At 39.1% G+C, this 24,508-nt stretch overlaps 1 protein-coding gene across 6 annotated transcripts in view; it reads right to left on the bottom strand.

Moving 5' to 3' along the window:
- TSL (Protein kinase superfamily protein) overlaps positions 1–24,508 on the bottom strand; it is a 334,646-nt gene that overhangs the window by 273,575 nt on the left and 36,563 nt on the right. For all 6 annotated transcript variants that reach the window (XM_089378607.1, XM_089378609.1, XM_089378608.1 and 3 more), the window contains one exon: positions 5,286–5,398. In XM_089378607.1, coding sequence (XP_089234733.1) covers positions 5,286–5,398 — 113 coding nt within the window. The remainder of the gene's footprint in view (positions 1–5,285; positions 5,399–24,508) is intronic.

Below are 24,508 nucleotides of genomic sequence, written 5' to 3'. Positions count from 1 at the left end.
CCGATATTTTCCCAATACCAATATTATCAACACTGATTATTATTATTATATATAAATCGTGCCCTTGTCATGTCCCATGTTGGACACTTGTATTTATGTGTCCTTCGTGTCTTGTGTCATCATGTCAGATGGCTCAAGTTTTAAGGTGATATTGGCATAGATATGGCATTCATTTCCAATTTATTGCAATAATTATTAAAATTATTATGGTAATTTCAAAACCTCAAACTATCGTGATATATACAAGTGATATTGTCACCATGTCTGATTTCGTGGTATTACTGCGGTAAGTGTAACATTGGCTAGGAGTATTGAAGATGAATTAAGAAACTAAATAAAGCTATATAGGATGTTGTTTAGGGTAGAGCATGTTAAAAAAAATTATGTCCATCCTCAACCACATTTATATCATAAATTTTACAAATTCGTTGATCCTCCCACTAAATACCAAGAGAAAGAAAAGCAAGGAAAAGAGAAAAATAGGTCCAAGTCCTTGATTCTCCACTTTTGAGTCCTTTATTGGACAGCTATTAGGGTTCAACATTCAATATGGACTTTGATGTATCATTTTCTATTTGGCATCCACTACATCATATATATTTTAGTGCTTTCTCCATATTTATGTGCCAATGTGTCTAGTCACTTTATCTATTGTTGTTGTTGCTTCATATGTTTAAAATTTTGAAAAAGATAAATATATTTTGTATTTTTGTCATGGTTTTCCGATTTTTTTGCCAATGTTTCCCAGAAAATGCTTTCCAGACCCACACCATTTTTTTGTCAATGTCGATGTTATCAACACTGCTACTAATTTACTACCAATTGGAAAAATGATATCATAACTAATTCTTATAACATGACAAGATTACAGAACAAAATGCTACTTATTTAACAGATGACTAATTCTAAATCATGTATTATAAGTTTCAGCCAAACATGTCGACACTGTAACCTAACCTCCTACTAATCAGAACCAACTCCCCTTGCCTTTTGAATGCCTCAAGTTTGTATTTCCGTGGTTTGTAGCATTCAACCTAGTCCATACAAAATGCTTGTTCTTGCTTATATCTAATATTGCTACCTCAAAGAATGCATAAGCTTGCCAATATTTAAAATGTAATTGTTATAAACCTTAATTGAATTTTGTTTAACATAACCATATGCAAAACTACCCCTCTATTTTAAATTTACCAGCGTGGAAAAACTCTGCAAAAAATCACGATTTGATCCTAAAAATGCGATTTTTTCAACTACACGATTTAATCCCCCAATTTTTTGGTGACTTTTTCAGAAAGGAAAAAATCGTGATTTAATCGTTATACTCTTGATTTAATCGGGAGTCGACCCAAAAGGTCGGCCTCCCTCCCAAACCGCAGATAAAGAGGCCGCAAGGCGAAAACGATATAATTTTCTGTTGTTTTCTCTCCCATTCGATGCTGTGGAGATTCATAGGGGTTTGCCATTGCCCTAGAGGAGAATATTTGTGAGTTTTGTGGTGGGGATTTGGAGATTTGTCCACTGCTCATCATGGGAGATTCAAAGTGCTGAATTGCTGCTGCCAAGTATGTATTTTAATTTCTCTCTTAGTTTTTTTTACACAAATGATTTCTTAAATATTTCTATACTTCTCTAAAATTCTATTAGTTTGTTTATGTCTTATTTTTTCCTAGAATTTTGAAAGGGAAACATTGTTTAGAATCTATATTGAAGCAAAACTTCAACTTTCAAGAATAAAATGACAAAAATTCAAACCGTTGTTTACTAAATCTGAGTGTTTTCAAGTGACTAAGAAGAGGCATTCAAAATCTAAAATCAACTATTGCATTTGTGTTCGCTTTTTATATGATGGGAAATTTTTAATTTGTTTCAATTTTTTTTTGTGCCCAGGTTTAAATTCAATTTCAAAGTTTAAAACAAAATGCCAAGGCTTTTGGATGCTATGTGCGAATATGGTGAACCTTATACTATACACGAATTTGGGGGGATCAATAGAATGTATTTGACTTGCAAGTTGTGTGGCAAGCATATGTCAGGGGGTATCAACAAATTAAAATTCCATTTGGGGCAAATTCTGGGGCAAAATGTTGACCTTTGCCCAAATACAACTCCAAAAATCATCTGACGGGCCATTCAACCATTGATGGATAAAGAGGAGGGAAAAGACACCAAGGCAGCACTAAAATTCCAACTTGTAGGGGCCTCAAGAGTGGGGGGAATTGAGAGTGGCAGTGCTTCTTCAACATCACCTTCCTCACCCATATGTCCCAACCCCTCATCTATCTCATCTTTTTTTGTTCCTAGAACCACAGCTGGTGCACAACCTGGCATCAAATCAGCACTTAAAAAAAAGGAAAAGGCAGAAGCTGACAGGTTGGTCAGTAAGTGTCTTCTATGGAGTGATGTTCCTTTCAACATTGCCAAGACAAACCCATTCTACCAGCCTATGTTTGATGTTGTTGTTGTCGTTGGCCCGGGGTACAAAGCCCCCACCTTTGCAGAATTGAGAGGGCCTCTTCTTCAAGATGAAAAGACTGATTGCACTTCTAGATTGGAGGAGTTTAGGGCATCATGGGAACAAACTGGATGCACAATCATGTTAGATGGTTGGACTGACCAGAAGGGTAGGACCCTTCTTAACTTCTTGGTTAGTTGTCCCAAGGGGACAATGTTTATGAAATCTGTTGATGCATCTGCACACATTAAAGATGCACGTACATTATGTGAGTTGTCGAACATCTTCATTCAGGAAGTAGGCCCAAGCAATGTTGTCCAAGTCATAATGGACAGCGTTGCAAATTATGTTGCGGCTGGCAAGTTGCTTATGGAGAGGTATCCTAACTTGTTTTGGACACCTTGTGCTCCTCATTGCATTGACTTGATGTTGGAGGATATAGGTAAGATTCCTACTGTGAGGGATATTGTTGAATCATCCAAGAGCATAACAAAATTTATATATAATCATGCATCTGTGCTTAGTTTGATGAGAAAATACACCAAAAAACAAAGAGTTGGTGCGTCCTGCCATTACACAATTTGCCACTACTTTCATATCTCTTCAGTCTCTGTTGAATTCTATGTGGGATGTGAAGAGCATGTTTCTTTCAGTGGATTGGCGTACTTTATCTATTAACCGCAAACCAGAGGGAGAGCGCATATGCAGACTAGTTTCATATGATTAGAGCTTTTGGGCAGGAGTAAAGGAAGTGTGTGCCATTTCAGAACCTTTGGTAAGGGTTCTTCGGTTGGTTGATGGACACAATCCGCAATGGGCTACTTGTATGAGGCCATGGATAGGGCCAGAAAAGCCATTCATGCTTATTATGAAGATAAGGGAGACGAGGGGTTAGAGAAACAACAGGTCATATGGAGAGTGATTGATGAGCGACGGAACAATACCCTCCGCCATTTTAGAACCTTTGGTAAGGGTTCTTCGGTTGGTTGATGGACACAAGCCGCAATGGGCTACTTGTATGAGGCCATGGATAGGGCCAGAGAAGCCATTCATGCTTATTATGAAGATAAGGGAGACGAGGGGTTAGAGAAACAACAGGTCATATGGAGAGTGATTGATGAGCGATGGAACAATACCCTCCATCGCCCCATTCATGCTGCAGGTATCTACCTCAACCCCGCATTTTCTTACGCCTGTGGTTTCAGATTTGATGCCGAGGTGATGGATGGATTCTTCACTTGTGTCGAGACGATGCTGTCATCTGAGCAAGAACGTGAAGATATTTCTAAAGAAATGGAGGTCTATAGGATGGGAGGTGGCACATTTGGTTTTACCATGGCCATTAAGAATAGGACGACCAAAATGCTAGGTGAGCTTCAGTTTGTTTCAAACTTTCAAGTTTAGAATTTCAATGTTTTTTTTTTTATGTTTCTCATTTTTCTTTTAACTTGTAGATGCTTGGTGGACAAGTTATGGTGCCAGAGTACCCCATCTCCAAAATCTTGCCATTCGAGTGCTCAACCAAACATGCAGTTCCTCTAGGTGTGAGCGCAATTGGAGTGTATTTGAAAAAATACACAGTGAAAAGCGCAACAGGTAAAAAAAATTCAAATTAAATTTTTCTAATTCATTTGATTATTTTTAATATTTAAATTTTCTAAGTACTAATTTACAATCTATGACCCTAATACAAATTGGAGTCCCAACGCCTCAATGACATGGTCTACGTCTACTACAATCTTCGATTGTGGGTGAGACAACTTCATACACCTACTGATGTGGAAGCCATCGCATTGGAAAATATTGATACCACCGCTGCATGGAGGGTTGAGACTGAGAGGCCAATCATGGACTCGATCCCAGATTGGTTAGGTGTGGATCTAGAGGATGTAGCAGTTGCAGGGGAGGGTGAGCCAAAGGTAGAGAAGGAGGAGTAACATTAGGGTCAGGAGGCAGAGCTGGTTAAGGATGATGAGGAGGAGGTGACACCATCTAGGATGGGCAGCAGCAACATAGGACAGAGGGCACCTCTTCCATTGGCTTTTAGAGGACGATTGAGTCCATTTGTATCCCCAGGGGTAGGGCCTTCTTCCTCTAGAGGAAAAGGCAAAGCCATTCCCTATTCTTGTAAAAGGGGAAGAGGACTTCAGTGAATGACTACTTTATGACTTTTAGATGACTCATGATATACATTTATTATATTTTTTGTTGATATTTTGACTCTTGAGAATTGAGACTCAGACAGGACTCAAGATTCAGGAGTTGATTCACTATTTTAATATGTGATGTAGCACTAGACTTCATATACATATTATATATTAGCTTTCTTTACATGTTTATGTGGAAATGCATTTATTTGATGTTGTGGATACTCTAGATGTTAAAAAAAATTAAAAAAGAAATGAATAATTTTGTGTTTTTTTAATTTTTCTGACTTTTGCCGACTTTTTCAAAAAACTCCCACCTTTAACAAGCTTTTCAACTTTTCGACCCTTGCCGAATTAATCCCGACTTCGACTTTTTCCTCTTTGAAATTTACAAAAAGATCACTATGTATTGTGTTAAACAATATGGTTTTAAAACATCTGTGGAACACAAATAACAAATGCATATAAACAGTAGCTCAATAAGATGGGTTCCTCGATTTTTTAAAATATTGTCTATGACGAGAAATGTAAAATTACAACAAACATCATAAAATCTAATGCAACCGTACTTATTTCACAACTCAACGATATTTAGAAGACCCATATCAAATACTTTGAAAATGGAGGAGTTGCTACAAGAACAATGTCTGTGTATACCTTATAACTAGATAATAATATGGCCATACCTAATCACTCCAACATTACCAAGCCTCACAGAATCCTGGCGAACCTTTGTCCTTGCATCCTGTCGTTCGGCTTTAGCAACAGATATCAACAAATCTGACAAGACCTTCATTCGCTGCATACAATGTTTTTTTGAGATGGCTTAACTATACTGAATTATAAGTTGTCAAATGCAGAAAAAATTACAAACTTGGAAGGTGTCTTTCAGCTTAAGGAACATTGATTTCAATGCACTATCATGCAAACATACATAAAAACAAAAGACAAGGACCAGATATCTAGTTTGAAATCTCATTATTTATCATCTGACAAAGAAAAACAGTTGTTATCGTATACAGAAGTATCATTCTTTCTTTCCCTGCGAATCTTATGTGTTACTCTATTGAGATAAAATGACAGCCAAATACTACGAATATGGACAAAAAGGATTCAGATCATTGAATATCACAAAGTATTGTATATACAATTTAGTAATCTTCAAGTCATGAGATAATCAAAACAACAACTTCAACTTGAATATACTTCGGTTAGTTCTGCAAAATACTAGAAAAGCATTTTTACTTCTAACTCCTCATACAGAATGGAAGATTCTACTTCACAATAGAAATGTTTAGGACCCTGTCCAAACAAAAAAATCCATCTTAGAACAAATCATACCATCATCACAATAAAAACAGGAAAAGAACATAATTCCAAACATGAAATTTATTGTTTAAAAAAGAACAAAGAAACACATAAAATATAGGGCATCGAAAAGACAACAAAATTGTATTCAGAAACAACATACATATAAAATTAGTCACATTATCATATATCATAACAAAATCAGAATATAAAGCCAAGTCAAGATGGTAAATTCAAGGCTAAAACATGACCCGCCAATTAAGCTCATCTAATAGTTCTTCATGTTTTGCTTCCCAGTATTTAATCCAATCATCACTACCAAGATTGGTGTACTTCTCAAGATCCTGCATACAAAATCAACAATTCCTTTTGAACCTTGATTTTCCTTTTCCTTTTTTTTGGTTCTAAAAAAAACAAACTGAAGTGCTCAATTTCACTCAGGTTTGGAATGGGATATCAGGTAAGACCTTTCAAGACCTGCTCTTACTGAGCTGGCTAGAAGGTATGGTTATCACTTACTAATGCCAGGTTGGTCCTCACTGAAAGGTCAACCCTTTGAAGAGTTGATCATGAAAAGCCTTAATGGATTGGTATTGACAGAAAGTCCAAAACTTTGAAGAGTTTGCTATTTCAGATAGTAAGGTCATGCCCTTCCTTAGAAGGGAAAGATCTGGTCCTTCCTGGGTTTATGACAAGCACTTGAACTTCCTACCCCACGTGGGGAACTGTTCCAATAAAGTGTTATAGCACCACAAGATTGGCATGAAACTCGAAAAGAAAATGTTTACGTTAATATCTTTGGTTCCCATCAACCCAAAAAGGCCTACCTCAGCAATTGATAGACTTTTCTTCTATACACCGATAAAATTTTTTTCAAAAAATCGGATTTTATCCATGATCATCGCGATTTTTACCATGTCTTTTTTCGATCTATTGATATATGCAAATCGATTTTTTTTTTTATTCATTTGGCTGTCCGCGCGGAGGACATCAGTGACTGAGGTAAACATAGGATTAGAGAGGATCATTATGGATGAAGTTGATAGATGCATTATCCCTTGATTCATCCACTAAAGCCTAAATGCAAAGGTACTATAGCTTGCTATTTTTAAATACTTGTTTTGATTGCTTGTTCTGCTTGACTTATCCCTTTGATTCCCACTTTTGATATGGTGGGACCATGCCTTAGGGAAACCTGAGCAAACAAAATGGTTAAACAAATCACCATTGTGGAATTTGAGAGAGCGAATACCAATGTTTTTAAAACCGGCCGGTCCTAACCGGTAACCGGTCAAACCAGACGGTCAGCAAGGCCACCGGTTGGAACCAGCTGAAAAACCCGGTCAGCGAGGTCATTTGGCCGATTTTTAGCCCTAACCGGCCGGTTTAGGACGGAACCGGCCGGTTTGTGGTCAAACCAGCTAGTTCCGTCCTAAACTGGTTACCTGCCATGCTCGCGGAGGACCCACACAGCAGCTTCTCCAAGGTGGTTTAGGGTTTTTGGAGGGAAAGTAAGGGTCCTTTCCCTCCAAAAACACCATCTCCAAACCTTTAAGAGGCCCTTCTCCCTCTCATTTGTCTCACACATCTCATTTGGAGTGTTTGTGAGTTTGCTTGGGAGCTTGGAGAGTGATGAGTTTTTGTTGGAGTAGTGGAACAGCAGAGTTTAAGCTAAGTAGTAGTCATCATGCCTCCAAAAGCCAAAGATACTACATGGGCTCATTGTGATATGATTGATGGCAAAATGATTTGCAAATATTGCCAAAAATCCATTGAAGGAGGGAGTAATAACAGGTTCAAGCAACACTTGGATGGGATAGGAGGCCATGTAAAGCCATGTGGAGCACCAAATGAAATAATAAGGCATATTAGGACAGAATACCTTCAGAAGTTTGAGACTCAAGTCACTGAACCAATAGAGAAGTTTGTGACTGCAAAGTTTGGGAGTCGAGACTCAACCAACTGAGTTTGATCATGATGACTCATGAGAAGTTTCAAGTGATAATGTTGATCACTATTATCATATATGTAGACTTGAGCCTTGTAGTAGGCCACTGGCCCCATAGTTTGTAGGCTTTGTTTTTGCACTCTAGAGGCCATTTAGAGCCTCATTGCTTATGTATTTTGTCGATGATATGTATTGCACTTGGTGCCATTTTGATATATTCACCTTTACATGGTATATAAATGAGCAATCTTTGCATATTTTGTCTCTATTGGCTTGGAATCATGGTTTTAAATCTTAAAAATAGTTTTTCATTAAAAATTAATTATTTAATGTATTTTTCTAAAACCAGTTCGTTTAGACCTAACCAGTCCCGGTTCGACCGGTTCCGGTCGGTAACCCGGTTCATTAGGTGGATCGGTCCAGTCACCGGTTCCGGTTTTTAAAACATTGGCGAATACCATGCTTGAGGAACTCCACATCAAGTGCTTCCTCGAAAATTTCCATATTAGTGCTCATAATCCTAATAGATCTCATGATGGCACTATAGGATAATAAATCAGACAGAGGAGATAAAGGAGATTTGGACTAAACACTGCCCAAAAACATAAAAAATGGTTGTATGGAAACAAGAAATAGGATCTAAATCAAGGGGAATAGCATTCTATCCAGGGAATGGGTACACAAGAAGACTTTGGCTGAACGACAGCTTCACAAAGCTTGCGTCTCCTTAAAGAAAGGACCCCATTTTTACGATTTAGGAAATAGTGGTATGTTTTCCAAAGATTGGGGGGTCGCACAATAAAGAAAATCAAAGATACTTGTGATGGAGTTTGCACTCCTCATCAAACCAACAATTCATGGGATATAAACTAGCTTTAGGGGCACAAGAGGCATGTAGAATGGTATGGGTGTAAGGGTCAAGGGCAAATACCCAGATAACCTTGGGAAGAAGCTCATACTATTTTTGTTGATTTCTAGTAGCATTGGATGTGCACTAAGCCTCAAAATTTGTCGAGAGGCTAGGACACATGTATTCCAGAATACCCAGAAATCGTTTTGGGAAATTCCACCTGGAGATAGTTTTATTAGAATAATTAATTATTTTTAATGGATGCCTAAGTCTAAACTTAGGAAATTAAAATAATTAAAGGGCATTAATTAAACTGGGGGTGAAACTTTTAGAAGAATACGAGGATCAATTCAAAATGATCTGAGCCATTGATTAGAATCTAATCTGGGTCATTGATTGATTAACAAGAGGATTATAAGAAGAGGCTTGATGGGCATTTGGAAAATACATCGGGTGAGAGATCAGAGATCAATTTTCTCAAGAGAGCAGCGCAGCAATTGCCAAAGAAGGTGATCAAGGAGATTTCTTGCAGTGAGGAGCAGGGATAATTTTCCGGAGGAAGTTTTCCTGATCCGGAGAGTGCAAGGCAGAGAGGGCATAGAGTAGTCCGGAGAGGCAATGCTGGGCTACGCAGAGGCATTGTAGCGTTACGTTGTGGCAGCGCATAGCTTCAGAGGGAGTTTGTATTTCTGCTGGGGAACAGTCGGGATCTAGTGTCGAAGACAGGGTGTGAGATCGGGAGGGCAGAGGGCCGAAGTTTCTAACGAGCAGAGGATCGAGAGGAGGTGCAACGCAGTCCCAGCAGCAGTGACGCGGTAATTGCATGTGTGTGATGCAGTTCTGCGCAGAAGCTCATCTCCAGCACAGATTAGTGTCGGATTTCCCAGTGACAGGGTGAGATCATCTCACTATCTTTTTGTCCAATTAGATCTCTGTATGGGATTGCCAGTTTGGGGATCCGAAGAATTGTACTCAAAAATTACTGCATAATAATAAAAATCTCAGTTGTTGCACCGATTTTCCTACATTGGGTTTTTCCGGGGACATTTGTCCAAAAACAACGGTGTCACTTGTGCATATTATTTCTTTCTTGCCCAGTGCTTGTTTCCGCGTATTATTTAAGTTGTGAAGGCCGCAGTTGTATTTATTTCGATGTTTAATGTATAATATTGTAAATAACTTGATTCAATAGGAGAAATATAATCAATTGATGTAGTAGTGATTCAAAGTGTTGCATAGGCAACAAATCAAATCTCCAGAAGGATTGCACAGTCCAGTCCAAGAGGGCAAGATTCTTGAGGAAAATCTCTCTCTGAGTGAGTTGACAAAGAGGTAAAATTTCCAGTTCGTGATTTGTCAATGGCAGTGGGAGCAGTGCAGCAGCAAATTCAGCGTAGAGTAGTCTTCACATGGGACGCAGTTTTCTATAGCAGTTGTTGAGGCAGAAAAACGTCAGAAGAAGGAAGAAGACACTTTTTGAGGGAATTTCTTCCTTAGTGAATTCTGAGCCAAGGAATTTTATTTCTCAGTTACTGAGCAACAGTAGCGAGGAGCAGATCTACTAACTCCAACAGGGAGTGTGTAGGCTAGCCTAGCAGCTACGCAGAGGAGAGGGAGCAGTTCGAAATTTTGTTGGCAGAGATGGAAATTAATGGGCTGAGAGATCAAGCTCAGTTGGACGGAGCATCCAACTATGTGATCTAGAAGGCTAGGATCTCCTACCTTCTGGATGAGCATAATCTCAAAGCCTATGTCGATAGTGTGGCAGCTGAACCTGCAAATGCGGATCCACTCAAGAAGTACAAGGCTGAAATGGCAAATGCCAAGCGTTGATCCTCGATGGAGTAAGGGATCATGTTGTATGTCACATTGCTGGCAAAAGGACTGCCAAGGACATGTGGGATGCCTTGGCTACATTGTATCAGGGATCTTCCAAGCAGTGGAAGATGTACTTGGAGAAGAAAATGAGATTCACGAGGATGTAGAAGGGGGAACACATTGATCCATTCCTATCGAAGCTTCAAGAGGTTCGACACTTATTGGCAGTTGTAGGATGTTAATTTTAGGTATGTTCTATGCTTAGAGCAATTTATTTCAATTTTCACAGATAGCTCAATATTATTTCCATATTAGCAATCACATGAACATTAAAGTAAACTGCAAATAGAACATAAACATAAATCGCAGAAGACAAGCCAAGACAAGAGAACACAAGATGTGGCGCTAGCCAGGGACAAACCCCAATGTGGGCAAACCCTTGATCAATTTTTCTTATATGTTCTTCAATAGTTCAGCATAGAGAGAGAGAGATAGTACATTTACAACAGAAGTCAACACTTTGACTTATCTAGATAAGAGCATAGATCATTTCTAAGAAGATGATACATGAGATCATTTGAAGACATGTGGCTTCAACTGATTCTCCAAGGTGACTCCTTCACCTATCGTTGTGTTGCATTTCGTCATCATGTTGCACCTCACCACGCTGCACCATGCTGCATCTCATCACACTTCATTAATCATGTTTGTACCCATCACTGTACTGCATTATGTGCCATTGTTGCACCATGTTGCCAAAATGACCTATGTGTAGGCCGCACCTTGCTTGCTTGTTGTCCCTTGCTTGCTTGTTGTCCCTAGCATGCTTGTTGTCCTTAGCATGCTTGTTGTTGCATGCTAGATGTCTCTTGCATGCTAGCTGTAACAATGCATGCTTGGTGTATTTGTTGCTAAGTACCATACAACTGTCCCAATGTTAGTTAGTTGTCCCTTGCATGCTGCTCTCCTTCGGAGACAGATGCTCCGGCTGTTTTGGCAGTTCCCGACAGTTCCAGCAGTTCCAGCTGTTCTGGCAATTCCAGCAGTTCCTGGTTGTTCCCAGCAATTCGAGCTGTTCGCAGCAGTTCCGACAATTCCCGATTGTTCTCGACTGTTCAGGCAGTTCCGACTATTTCGATTGTTCCCGGCAGTTCCGGCTGTTCTCGACAGTTCCGACAGTTTCCGCCGTTCCGACATTTCCGGTTGTTCCCGGCAGTTCCGACTTTTGCCCTCTGCGTCAGCTTTCCCAGTTGTTCCGGCAGTTCTCGCTTCTACCCTCTGCGTCAACTTTCCCAGCAGTTCCGGCTTCTGCCCTCTGCATCAGCTTTCCCAACTGTTCCGGCAGTTCCGGCTTCTGCCCTCTGCGTCAGCTTTCCCGACTGTTCCCGAAATTCCCGACAGTTGCGACTTCTGCTCTCTGCGTTAGCTTTCCCGGCTGTTCCAACAATTCCCGGCAATTCCAACTATTCTCGTCAATTCTGACTTCTACCCTCTGCGTCAGCTTTCCCGATGGTTTTGGCAATTCCGACAGTTCCCGTCAATTCCAGTTGTTGCCGGCAGTTCCGACTTCTGCCCTCTGCGTCAGCTTTCCCGGCAATTCTTAGTAGTTCCGACTTCTGCCCTTTAGATTAGGGCAGCGTTATCTCTTAGGATCTCTCCTCCTACTAAAACCCAAAGACAAGTAGAGAGGAAGAGATCCCAAGTGTGTTGAAATGACTTGAAGGCCACCTCTATTTATACTAAAACATTGAGCACAAGTGGGGTTTATTTGGTTGTTGGCCGACCTTGACGAATTGTCTCATAACACAAATAAATTCATATCTCCATGAATACTTATCGGAATCGGATGATCTTTAGATCAATCCTACACCTCTTGATGAGAGGGATCCAAGAAAAATATCGGCTTCCATTAATAAGATGACCCACATGGAGTTTGGCCCTAGTTGCCAATTTTTAACATAAGATCAATGCCTCAACCCACCAAGATGGTGAGGTTGGCCCTAAATTTAGCCTCAAAAGAATGGCAAGTGTTTGTCCAGAGTATCCTGGGCAGAGAGAGATTGTCGAATTGGGAAGGGATGTTGGCCACTCTTCAGCGAGAAGAGATGAGGCATTACTTAGTCAAGTGCAAACTTGATAGCAGCAGCAGCAATGGGACGAAGCCCAAGGAGGAGGAAGAGAATGCAGCCCTTGCATCAAAGGGGCAGCAGGAGCAGCAAAGGCGGAAGAAGGACGTCTCAAAGATCAAATGTTTCTGGTGTGGTGAATTTGGTCACTACGCTACACAATGTCCTCTCAAGAAGAAGGACAAGGACGAGAAACATGATTCGCAGGCTGCAACCGCAAAGATTGAGGAGGAGGAGTTTGCCATGATTGCCCAGATACCTCCAGGGGAGAGGTGGGGTGATCTAGTACTGTAGTTCAAAAGAACTACAGATGGGCAGGGTCCTTGAGGAGTCCACCTCTTGGATCAATACCTTGCTACGAGAGCCCATATCAGAAGTAGCAGGATGGACCAGTGTCAATTGGTGCAGAGGAATGTCAGAGTGACAGTTGCAGTGGCTAGGAGCGCCAGAGACTGAGCAACACAGAGCAGAGTTAGCAGCAGTTCAATTGGCACAGTGTAGAGTCAACAACAATGCAGAGGCTTCAGAGGGCCAGCACAGAGACTAGCATCAGTTAGAACTCCAGCAACTGATGCATCACGTTGAACACAACTGGTTCAGTAGTTTGGATGTTTTTCCGTTGCAGTTGTTGCAGAAGGCAACAACAACAATTGGAGCAGAGTTGTAGTGCAGATGCAGTTGGCAGCAGCATGCAGAGTCAGCAACAACACGGATGTAGCATTTGTGCAGTAGTTGGCGGGCAGTGATGTTAGACATCAGCAACACAAAGGAAGATGTTACAAATTTAGGGTGATGCTTCAATAGATTGAATTACCAGAGCACATTCCTCACTAAGAGGGAGTGTTGATTTCTGGTAGCATCGGATGTACTCTAAGCCTCAAAATTTGCAAGGAGGCTAGGACCAAAGTTGCTGGGGAGTGCCCCCCCCCCCTTCAAACCCGCTCCCAATCTGCGCTTCGGGCGAGAGCGGCTCGGGAGCGCGCTCCCGATAAAAAAAATTGCGCTCCCTGCCAAAATCGAGAGCGATATCGAGAGCGTCGCTCCCGGAGTGAAAATTACAGCTCGGGAGTGATCAAGGAGCGGTCGCTCCCGAGCGTTTAATTTTCGCTCCGGGAGCAATTCAAGCGACGCCGGGATCGATCCGTGTAGAGAAAAAAAATTGCGGACGCAAAGCGAATAAAATAATAATAACAATAATAATTTTTTAAAAAATAAATGTTTTAAAATGATTTGGGGGGCAAAAAAAATTCATTGTCACTTGAATGAGTTAAAGAGAAGCTAGAGAGCAAGAGCAAAGGAGCGAGGAGAAGCAAGGAGCAAGGAGCAAGCCTAGAGGTTAGTTACATTAGTAACTTAGTAATTTAGTATTTTAAACCTTAGTTAGGCAGTAATTTAGTATAGTTTAGTTAGTTTAATTTATTTAGTAAAAAAATCATGAATCTAAATAAAATTAATTAATCTAAATAAATTAAATGAATTTTCTCATTCATATTCCCATTCCCATTCCCATTAAATTTTGCATCTTCAAAAGCCTACAAATATCAAACATCATGGACCTGGCTATATTTCTTGGCATTTTCCTCTTCTTGGTCCCTTTTCTGGTTATTATGGTGCTGGAAAGTAGGAAACGAAGGGGCCAAAATGAAGAGGGGGATGAAGAAACTGGCAAAAGTGGATTTGATGAAAACCCCAGTGAGGAGCTGGAGGAGGGTGAACATGACTCTCAAAAAACTAAACAAGACCAAACCCCATTGTGGAAATATGTTAACAGGCCTAAAGCAGGGAGAGAGGGTGGAACCACTAAATTTCATTGCCCCCATTGCAACAATAATTACACAGGTTCATACACCCGTGCCAGAAAACACCTTTGCGGGAAAAGGCCATGGGATGGAAATAAACAAATAGGGATCAAAACTTGTGCAGTTGTGTCAACAGCAGATAGAGCCAAATACATAAGGGAAGAGGAGGAAGCCCAATACAAGTCTAAAAAATCAAGGGATTTCTTTGAACCAAGCTCACAATCACAAGCACAAAGAGCTCCTTCAGCATCCTCCCAAGGCAATGGATATGGAGGCACAGGGTCACCAGCTTTAAGGTGTAGAACCATATCAGATTTCCTTGATGAGGGGTGTAGGAATGATGTGGATTCAAAGGTTTACAAGTTTCTCTATGCATGTGGGATACCATTCAATGTTCTTCGCTCACCTTATTGGCACGAAATGGTTTCTGCCATAAATGATGCCCCTAAAGGATACAAGAGCCCTGGGTATGACAAGGCAAGAACCGTTGGACTTGATCATGAAAAAGCAAAAATATCACATTCTTTGAATAGAATGACAAGTTCTTGGACTGACCATGGGGTGTCCATTGTATCTGATGGATGGACAAATGTAAAAGGCAAGCCATTGATAAGTGTTCTTGTTGTGTCTGTTAGTGGTGCCATCTTTCTAACTGCATATGATTACTCAGACAAGTTCAAGACTGCCATCAACATTGCAGAAGCATTACTTGAAACAATTGACCGTATTGGGCCATACAATGTCATCCAAGTCATCACTGATAATGCTCCTAATTGTAAGGCAGCGGGAGCAATTATTGAGGATAAATACCCCAACATATTTTGGTCTGGGTGTTTGGTTCACACATTGAACCTTCTGATGCATGATGTTGTCAAGAACAAAAATGCACAATACAAATGGATTGGTGATTTGTACAAGAAAGGCAAACAAATGATAAAATTTATTACAAATCATAGCAATACCCATGGCCTTTTCCGCAGTCACTCAAGATTGGAGTTGTTGAAGATTGCAAAGACCAGATTTGATAGCTATTACCTCACCTTCAGGCGCCCTTTGAAGGTAAGAGAGTCATTGGCTAGCATGGTATCAAGTGCACATTAGCAGGTATTAAAGGAAAGGGCTACAAATGCAGCTCACAGGCGAGGTTTTGAACTGGTGGAGGAGGCCGCTCTTGATGGTCAGTTTTGGTCAAGTGTGAGGCAAGTATTGGATTTCACCAAGCCCATTTATCACATGATTCGGTTTGCAGATACAGATAAACCAGTGACTGGCGAGGTGTATGAGCAGATGGATACCATGTTGGGGCAAATAAAAGATACTGTTCATAACAAAGATCCTGACTTGTACAAACTGATTCACGATTTTGTGTGTACGGTGGAATAAACTTAATCTTCCACTACATTGCTTGGCGTATATCCTTACGCCAAAATACTACTCTACATCTTGGTTGGGTCAACCTGCACCAGGGGGTGGGATTAGGACCAAACCCCATTTAGATGCAATGGTAACTAGTGGATATTTGCAAGCATTGGAAAAGTTGATACCTGACAGGGAGGAATGTGCAGCTGTGCGCCTTGAAATAGGCAAATACTTCAGTGGCACTGGTTTGTTTGGTACCTTCCATGCAATGGAAGACAGAGACAGATTTGATGCTCTCACATGGTGGGAAACATATGGCGGCCATGGACTTTTGCCAAAATTGGCAAAAAAAGTTCTATCACAGGTTGTAAATACTTCTTCTGCAGAGAGGTGTTGGAGCACCTACAGCTTCATATATAATGTGAAAAGAAAAAGACTCAATGAAAACCGGGTTGAAAGCTTGGTTTATGTGCACTACAACTTGAGATTGTTGAGTCATTACTGTGATCGGGCTTATGAGGATCCCACATATAAAATTTGGGACAACCACCCAAAGGAAGACAATTTGGAGGATGGCACTATACATCTTGAAGAACTGGAAGAGGAACTTATAAGGGATGAAGATGAAGCAGCTGCAGCAGCCATGCCACCTCCACCATCCAGTAGCAGTGCTCGATTTTCGAAGGAGAAATATAATTAGTTGTTGCAGTAGTGATTTGGGGTTTCCGAATTTCACAATGTTGAGGTTGTTTCGAGGAGCAAAAAATGGGAAAGGGAAAGAATCAGCGAATGAAGGCACGAATTTTAAGAATCAACATATTATTCATCAAGGTAAGTAGGTTGCATGGGGCACTAGGGAAGGACAAGGTGTAGTGAGGTACAGGGTATGCATTCGTGGAGAAGGAATGGACATAGTATTCAAATTTCAGCCACTACTTCAGGGCTGCAATTTTTCGAACTCTACTGCAAAAACCCTAACTTGCACGTGTGGGGAAAAGATGGTGAATTTTGCCTTCTCTCTCCTGCGCTTGGTTTGATCTTCTTTCCTTGATAACTCGACCTTCAAAATTTATCCCTTTGAGCCCCAAAATTTAACTTTTATGATGAATATAATTTTCGGTCTTGCTACAACAAAATGATGCTCTAGATTCCTCGCACGTGTGAGATGAAGTAGCCCTAAAATAATCTTTGAACACTCCACTCTTCCTTTGTTTCTCCTCTTCTTCGCTCACCTTTTAGGTCTTCTTCTTGTCTTGATTGAACTTGATGGATGTCACAAATGAGGTCGAGTACCTCTTATATATAGGCTTTCCTCGGAGCAAAATTGTCATCGTGAGATCGACTTGTTCTCTCTTGTAGGCCGACTTGATCTTGGAGGGTCTTTATGACACAAATTGACTTACATAAATTCCTTTGACTTGATACATGATGCCCAATAGGGTCTTTTACATATTACAATGACTCTTTGACTCTATGACAAAGCCCTAGAAGCACACAATGGGTGCTTGACCTAAAATAAATTGACCTTGAGCACGAAACCCATGCTATAAAAAATAATAATAATAAATTTTCTTTTCTCTTTTTTATCAAATACAATAATCAAGATTACATAAGATATTATGAAGTCGAAACCTAATCACGTTTTCCAACATCACTATTACATTTTAATGATCGTTGGGGAACGTTGTAAATATTATTGTGATATTAGTGCAATACATTCCTTATTTTGAAACCCTAAGGGCAAAAAATACCCTTGGTACATTACAAGCTATAAGCATTGAACGATATCTATAGATTTTCCCTCCAGAGGGTTCACCAATTGAAATGTTTTGCTTATTGTTTAGAGTTTTGTATGTGTACAAATGCTTAGTTGTTCGATGGATTGTTTCTTTGGTGTTGACATTTTGAAGCAAGTAAAAGAAATCATGCAAAGCATAAACACAACGACTCATTCATTGTTTAACCCACATTTGTACTATAGATACTTTGGATCATTCTAACCTGCACATTGGAATAGGTATTACCTGCCAAGAGGCATTGTTTCAATTACATTTACAAGGTGCCTCCACTATATGACAATTTATACTATCATGGTACCTACTATTCTCTAAGCTTCAAAAATATGGGAGACCAACCTTAGCTTATTAAAAAGGTACAAAAACAATTTTGCTCTAATGTCAATATTTTTAAGCAAACAATGTCACGTAGTATTGCTCAAGTAATTTTTTTGATCACATCCTCTGTCTCAAGATCATCTGTAGAACCATTTCATGTTTATGTAGAATCCAAGTCATAGACAATACTCATAGGCAAGGAATCACATCCCCCTCTCTTCATAACATTGGCTACATGGAAAATCTTGTGACCTAGAAGAGGTTGGCATCTCAAGGTCTCCACTTCCAATTATGCAAATGTTTAATAATTGGTTGTTACAAATACATTTTCTCTCTATTGCCCCTAAAGGCTAAATATAATCAAAAGAGAGATTAATGCCTTTAATCCATAAGAGATTTATAGGATTTCTTCAAGCAGCTTGGATGGCAGCTATGAAACCTTTCAATTCAATGAATGCCTTTTATTTCGAATGTGCCCACAACACCTTCTATGGTGTTATTGTGCTTCAAGGCTATTTGCATATGCACATGTGACAAACTTAAAGATTTCCTTGTAGACAACAAGGTGTATTATAATCACCTTCCATTTCAGAATAAGTAATAAACTACTAGAGACCAACATATTTGTTCCCTATGCTCATTTGAGATAGACAATAAGTAGAATTATCTTTTGATGCCCATGTCATCCTAACAAGAGGCAATTGTTACTACTCACTCAAGGAAGAAAAAGGATCAATTTCAATCTTCATTTCACATAGAACTCAACATCATGTAGATTTCATTCTTGGGAAACGTTCCTTCATAAGAAGTAATTATCGAAAAAAAAGACCCGAGTCATAAACAAAGAAAACTCATTTCCTAATGTCATTTCTACACCACTGACTTCTTGACCAAGATAAATCCCTATACCTACAACTAGCATAGATCCATATTAACCCCAAATTAATTAACCACTGAGAGGGATCAAAAATAAGTCAAGGTACAACCTCAATGTTTAAGAGCTCTAGGGTTAAGATGGATCTATGTTGGTTTATTTTAGTATTATATATAGTTTTTTACAATATAGTAAGAAAGGGCTAGTTTTTTATATTACATATTGTTGACCACTCAGTGTCAACTACCCTATAGCAATGTACATTTTCACAAGAAGATTCCATCATGCTTGGGCAATGAAGATTATCCAGATTTCATCATCATCTTCAGTGATCTTTTTGTAAAAGTTGTCAACCCATTCTGCAAGTTTATAATGTAAATGATCCTAGTAAGACCATCTATGTATGTAACAACCTAGGTAATCCTACCTTTTTGGTGACGATTTCTATCCTAGGAGGTTTTTTTTCTCACTGATTCATGTGTGTTTCTAAACACGGATGATCGACAAAGTTTTTCCCTCCAACCTCACCCCAAAGCTAGGGTGGATTTTGTCGTCAAGATTTTAGGTAAGTCCTAGTGTTCTAGTCAAGTCTTTTGTAAAGTAATTTGGGAGTAATTTAAGTTAATTGGCTAAATTGCTTTATTACAAATTACTTGTTCTACTAGATCTAAAGCAGCATTTATCCTCTTGTTACTTGGTAAATCATTTATCTTGCAAGTCTTTTCTTTCTGAGCTTTGTATTTAAAGGCACTGGTCTCATAGCTTTAAATTTGGTTTGTCTAAATTTAATTGAATATATTAAACATTGCTCAATTAATCTTGCTTGCATCTAATTTCAGTCAAGTTAATAAGATGGATTTCAATGCATCTCCTAGAACTTGTTGGTTCCCAACAAGTTCTCCTTCATCATCCATCTTTCACCTCTTAGGGACTACCCCCCTTAGCTTACCTAGAAGATAGCTAGAACGGAGTGGACAAAGTTTATAGTGACAACCTCTGTCCCGAGCGTTGTGGCCCTTGGTGTACACTTTGGGCGACAACATTTTTTGGTGTTGTTGTCGGGGACCAATTTATTGGACCTTGGCTTTACGACATTCATTTCATTCATTTTCATCTTCTCGTCTTTCATCTCGGGTGTCTAAGTTAGATTTATGTCCGAGTCGCGACTCCACTTATTCCATTTTCTATAGGAGTGTGTACTAAGAGAAATCCAAGTAGCTTGGTTAATCCTACTCTGTATCCTTAAAAGGTTCTCAGAGTCCGATTACACAAGCTCTCTTCTCATACACTTCTTGATAATCTCGGACAAGAAGCTCTCTCTGATATCCATTCGCTCTTCCTTGACCATCTCCAGCAAGATATCATGGATATCTTTGCCCCATGTAACTTTGCTAACATTCAGGGTTATCCCCATGATTTCCCTCAAAATGGTATCGATAAGTTGCCTTCTTTTCAAGGCAATAATGCAGTTAGTGTCAAAGCTCATCTAAGCACTTTTTGTGGTTGGTGGGGTAAGTGGTCTAGGGGTAACAATCAAGAGGATGTACAAATGAGACTTTTTGTTCTTACCTTAGAGCAAGATGCTTTGGAATGGTTTATAGAGAAGCTTGATGACACGTTCGATTCTTTTCAATCAACCATGAATATGCTTTGGAATGGTTTATAGAGAAGCTTGATAACACGTTCGATTCTTTTCAATCAACCATGAATGCCTTCAAACATAAATTTGGAGATAAAAAAGAACAAAGGCATTTGGTTAAGGCTATCAGTATCATAAAAAAGAAAGGGAATGAGACGATTGAAGAGTTTAAATAGGAGATTTAATGGTATTATTAAGGAAATATCTCAAGATTATAAGCCTCTTGATAAATATCATCGGTGCTTCTAATCTTGATACCTCATATGAGTTAAGACAAGCTAAAATTGGTGATTATAAAAGGATAAAAAGGCATCGGGGAAGTCTAAAATTCCTGCCTTTAATAGGGCTACAACTAAATTAAAAGAGCCTAAGGGTAAAGAAGTAAAAGAATCCGATGATGACCCTATGCAAAAATTAATGCAAAAACTTGAAAGCATGGAGCTTAACCAAGCGAAATTAATCCCTAACCATGCTAAGGAAATAAGTACTTTGCAGTGTAGGTTGATCCAAATGGAAAGAGCTCAAACACAAAATTTCCAACCTACGAATAACAATAATAATCGAAGCAATAATACTTGGCGGAAAAAAGACCAATCTAGTGAGCAGAGACCTCCCAATCCGCTTGAATCTGCAAATCAAGTGAATGAGGCTCTGCCTTATTGCAGGGCATGCGATGCTTTTCATGAAGAAGCCACTTGTCCCACTATTAGGAGAATCGTTGATAATGGAATGTTTGGGACAAATAATCAAGTCAATGTTGTTGGTAAAGAATATCATTTGTCTTAGGAAAATTGGGCAGAAGTTAAAGAGCATAGTCAAGAAGTTAGACCTTTTACATCTTCCTATAGTATCAATAACTTTGGCCATGAGAAGGATGTGTTAGTTAAATTATTTGGTGAAAAGCCTTCACCAAAGCAAGTCCTGGAAATCGCTAAAGATAAAGGGTTGACCTATCAAAGGAGAAATAAGGATCAAAATGATAATCAAATTAATTCTTGAAGTTTCAACCCTGGGTCAAGCTCTGGATTAAATATTGATTTGGGAGGATGGTTGAATAATTCAAAAATTTTGGTTCCTGTCACCGAAATAATGAAGATTCCCTCCCAAAAGGCCAAGTTATTAAGTGCCATTGAAGGTCATCATATCAATGTTGCTCAGACAAAGGCTCCTAAGGTTGTCTATCAGGATGCCCCTATATATTTGCAAAGTATGGACTCAGATAATAAAGAACATCAACCTTTCTTTATTACTTTGCTTGTGAATGGATATAGATTGTATAACTGCATGTTAGACTCCGGTGCTTCAGCTTGTGTTATGACCAAGAGAGTTATGGAACAACTTAACTTAAGAATTTCTAGGCCTTATTACAACATATGTGCCATGGATTCTAAGAAGATTGAAGTGCATGGGTTGATTAAGGACTTGCAAGTGCACCTATCTGTCTACCCTAACATTATGATTGTTATGGACATTGTTGTTGTTGATGTGCTTGATGCTTGGGGTATGCTATTATCTAGAAAATGGGCCTCTGATCTAGGAGGAAGCATTCAGATGAATTGGTCATATGCTATGATCCCTTCTCCTAGAGGTGATGGATTTGTTAGACTCAATAGAGAGCCCGAAAGGAGATTCCATGTTGAAGATCCTAAGAGTCCCCACAATGAAATAATAAAGGAACAACCATGCCTTGGGGATTACGCTATCTAATTCTATAGTTCCCCCAGAGGTCAAGGTTGATGAGAAAATGGGTAATTTGAAAGATAAAGTATGGTACATGTATTTTGATGGTGCATCATCTAGGCATGGTAAAGGTGTTGGAATAGTATTAAAATCTCCCCTCGGTCATGTTTCCAAATTTGCCTATAGATTGGAATTCGAAGCGACCAACAATGTTGTCGAATATGAACCTTTGTCGTTGGGTCTTGAGTTGGCAAAGGCTTTAAGTGTTAAGTTGCTTAGTATCAAGGGAGATTTTAACTTAGTTATCATGCAGATTAAAAATAAATTTACATGTAAAAATCAAAGGTTGAAGAATTATCGAAACGTTGTATGGGATACATTGGTATACTTTGATGCCCTTAACCTTGAAGCTATCCCAAGAGAGAAGAATAGTCTAGCAGATGAACTTGCCGTAACATCTTCTACTTTGCAGTTATCTGATGAGATAATAAAGGATAAAATAAAAATGGAAATTATTTTTAGACCTTCTGTTCCAAATAATTTAGAGCATTGGCAAGTTTTTGATGATGAAAAGCAAGAGATTCATTTTCTTCATAATTTGGATGAATTTGAAAGTTTTCGAAGAAATTCGAAGGAGGATGGATCAGATGATCATGAAGATATTATAAATCCTACTCCCAGGAATGTTGTTGCTTTAGAGCATCATTTTGACCGGCATGATCCCACAAGGCAAAAGAGGAAAATAAAATGGATCCTAGCGAATTCATTGAAGTAAACATTGGTACCTCTACTAATCCCAAAATTGTCAAAATTGGTGAGGGTATTAATGATGAAGAAAGGAAGAAGTTAACCTAGTTAAGCCGGCATTATTGTGCAAACTAGGCATTTGACATGGTGTTCTAACCTGGTGATTGTTAGAAAGAAGAATGGAACAATTAGACTTTGTGTTGACTTGAGGAACCTTAATCTAGCATGTAAGAAGGATAATTACCCTTTGCCAAACATAGAGCCATGTTGCAAAAAGTAATTGGTTCAGGCATAATGTCACTACTAGATGGTTTTTCTAGGTATAATCAAGTATGGGTTAAAAAAGAAGATCGACACAAGACAACTTTCACCACACCATGGGGTACATTTGAATATATCATAATTTTGTTTGGATTAACCAATGTTGGGGCTACTTTTCAAAGGGTCGTGGACTATGCCTTGAAAGATTTAAATCGGAAAAATTATTGAAATTTAACAAGATGACCTTACAGTTTTTTCCAAGGATTGTATCAGTCATATAGGTCATCTTAGACAAGTTTTTAACAAGTGTAGAGAGTTTGGGATTTCCTTGAATCCAACTAAGTATGTTTTTGGAGTACCTTAAGGGAAATTACTTGGTCGCATCATTTCCAAAGATGGGATCAAGATTGATCCTAAAAGAGTTGAGGTAATCCAAAAAGATTTCTACTCCCCATAATCTTAAGTCCCTTCAGTGTTTCCTTCGAAAAACAAATTTTCTTAGAAGATTTATTCCAAATTATGTAAAAGTAGCCAAGCCCATTCAAAGTCTTCTGAAGAAGGATGTAAAATTTCTATGGAAAGAAGACGGCAAAAAGGCTTTTCAGGAAATCAAGGGTGTTATTGCCAAAGATCCTGTGTTAGTTAGTCCTGACTATTCAAAGGATTTCATGATTTTCTCTTTCGCTTCTGAAGATACCATTGTTGGTGTCTTATTATAGAAAAATAAGGAAGGTCACAAACAACCTATTGCTTTCATGAGTAGAGCTCTTCAAAATTTTGAATTAAATTATACTACCATGGAAAAGCAAGCATATGCCTTGGTCAAGTCTATTAAGCATTTCAGGAGTTATGTGGCTTATTCTAAAATCATTGCTTTTGTCCCACATTCAGTTGTTAAACATATATTAACTCAGACCAATTTCTTAGGGACTCATGCTAGGTGGGTTACTAAGATCCAAGAATATGACTTGGAGATTAGACCCACCAAGCTGGGCAAAGGTCAAGGACTAGTTGAAATGTTGACTGAAGGAAATGAGAAAGCTCTTGGTTTGATTTGTCAAGCCCATCAACTATTCATTGGGAAACAGAAGCTTGCTGCCCTACACTTACAACCTGTGGTTGTTGAGGCACCTTTTCAGCATTGGGGTCTGGACTTCATCGAGAAGTTTCATGAAAATTCTAGCAATGGATACTCAAGGATTTTGACTGCTACTAATTATTTCATTATATGGGTAGAAGACAATTCTTGCTAAGAATGCCACTGAAAAGGTTATTATGGATTTTATTGAAAATCATATTATTACTAGATTTGGTGTCCCGGCTAAAATCACCACTGATAATGCCAAGGCTTTTAGTTCTTCAGAGTTTTCATCTTTTTGCTTCAAG

Source organism: Pinus tabuliformis, chromosome J (genome assembly GCF_031772625.1).
Source record: "Pinus tabuliformis cultivar Carrire ecotype Pingquan chromosome J, CPIR1, whole genome shotgun sequence".
In the NCBI taxonomy this organism is placed as follows: domain Eukaryota; kingdom Viridiplantae; phylum Streptophyta; class Pinopsida; order Pinales; family Pinaceae; genus Pinus; species Pinus tabuliformis.
The sequence above is the reverse complement of the archived record's forward strand: the minus strand, read 5'-3'. Positions and strand labels throughout refer to the sequence as shown.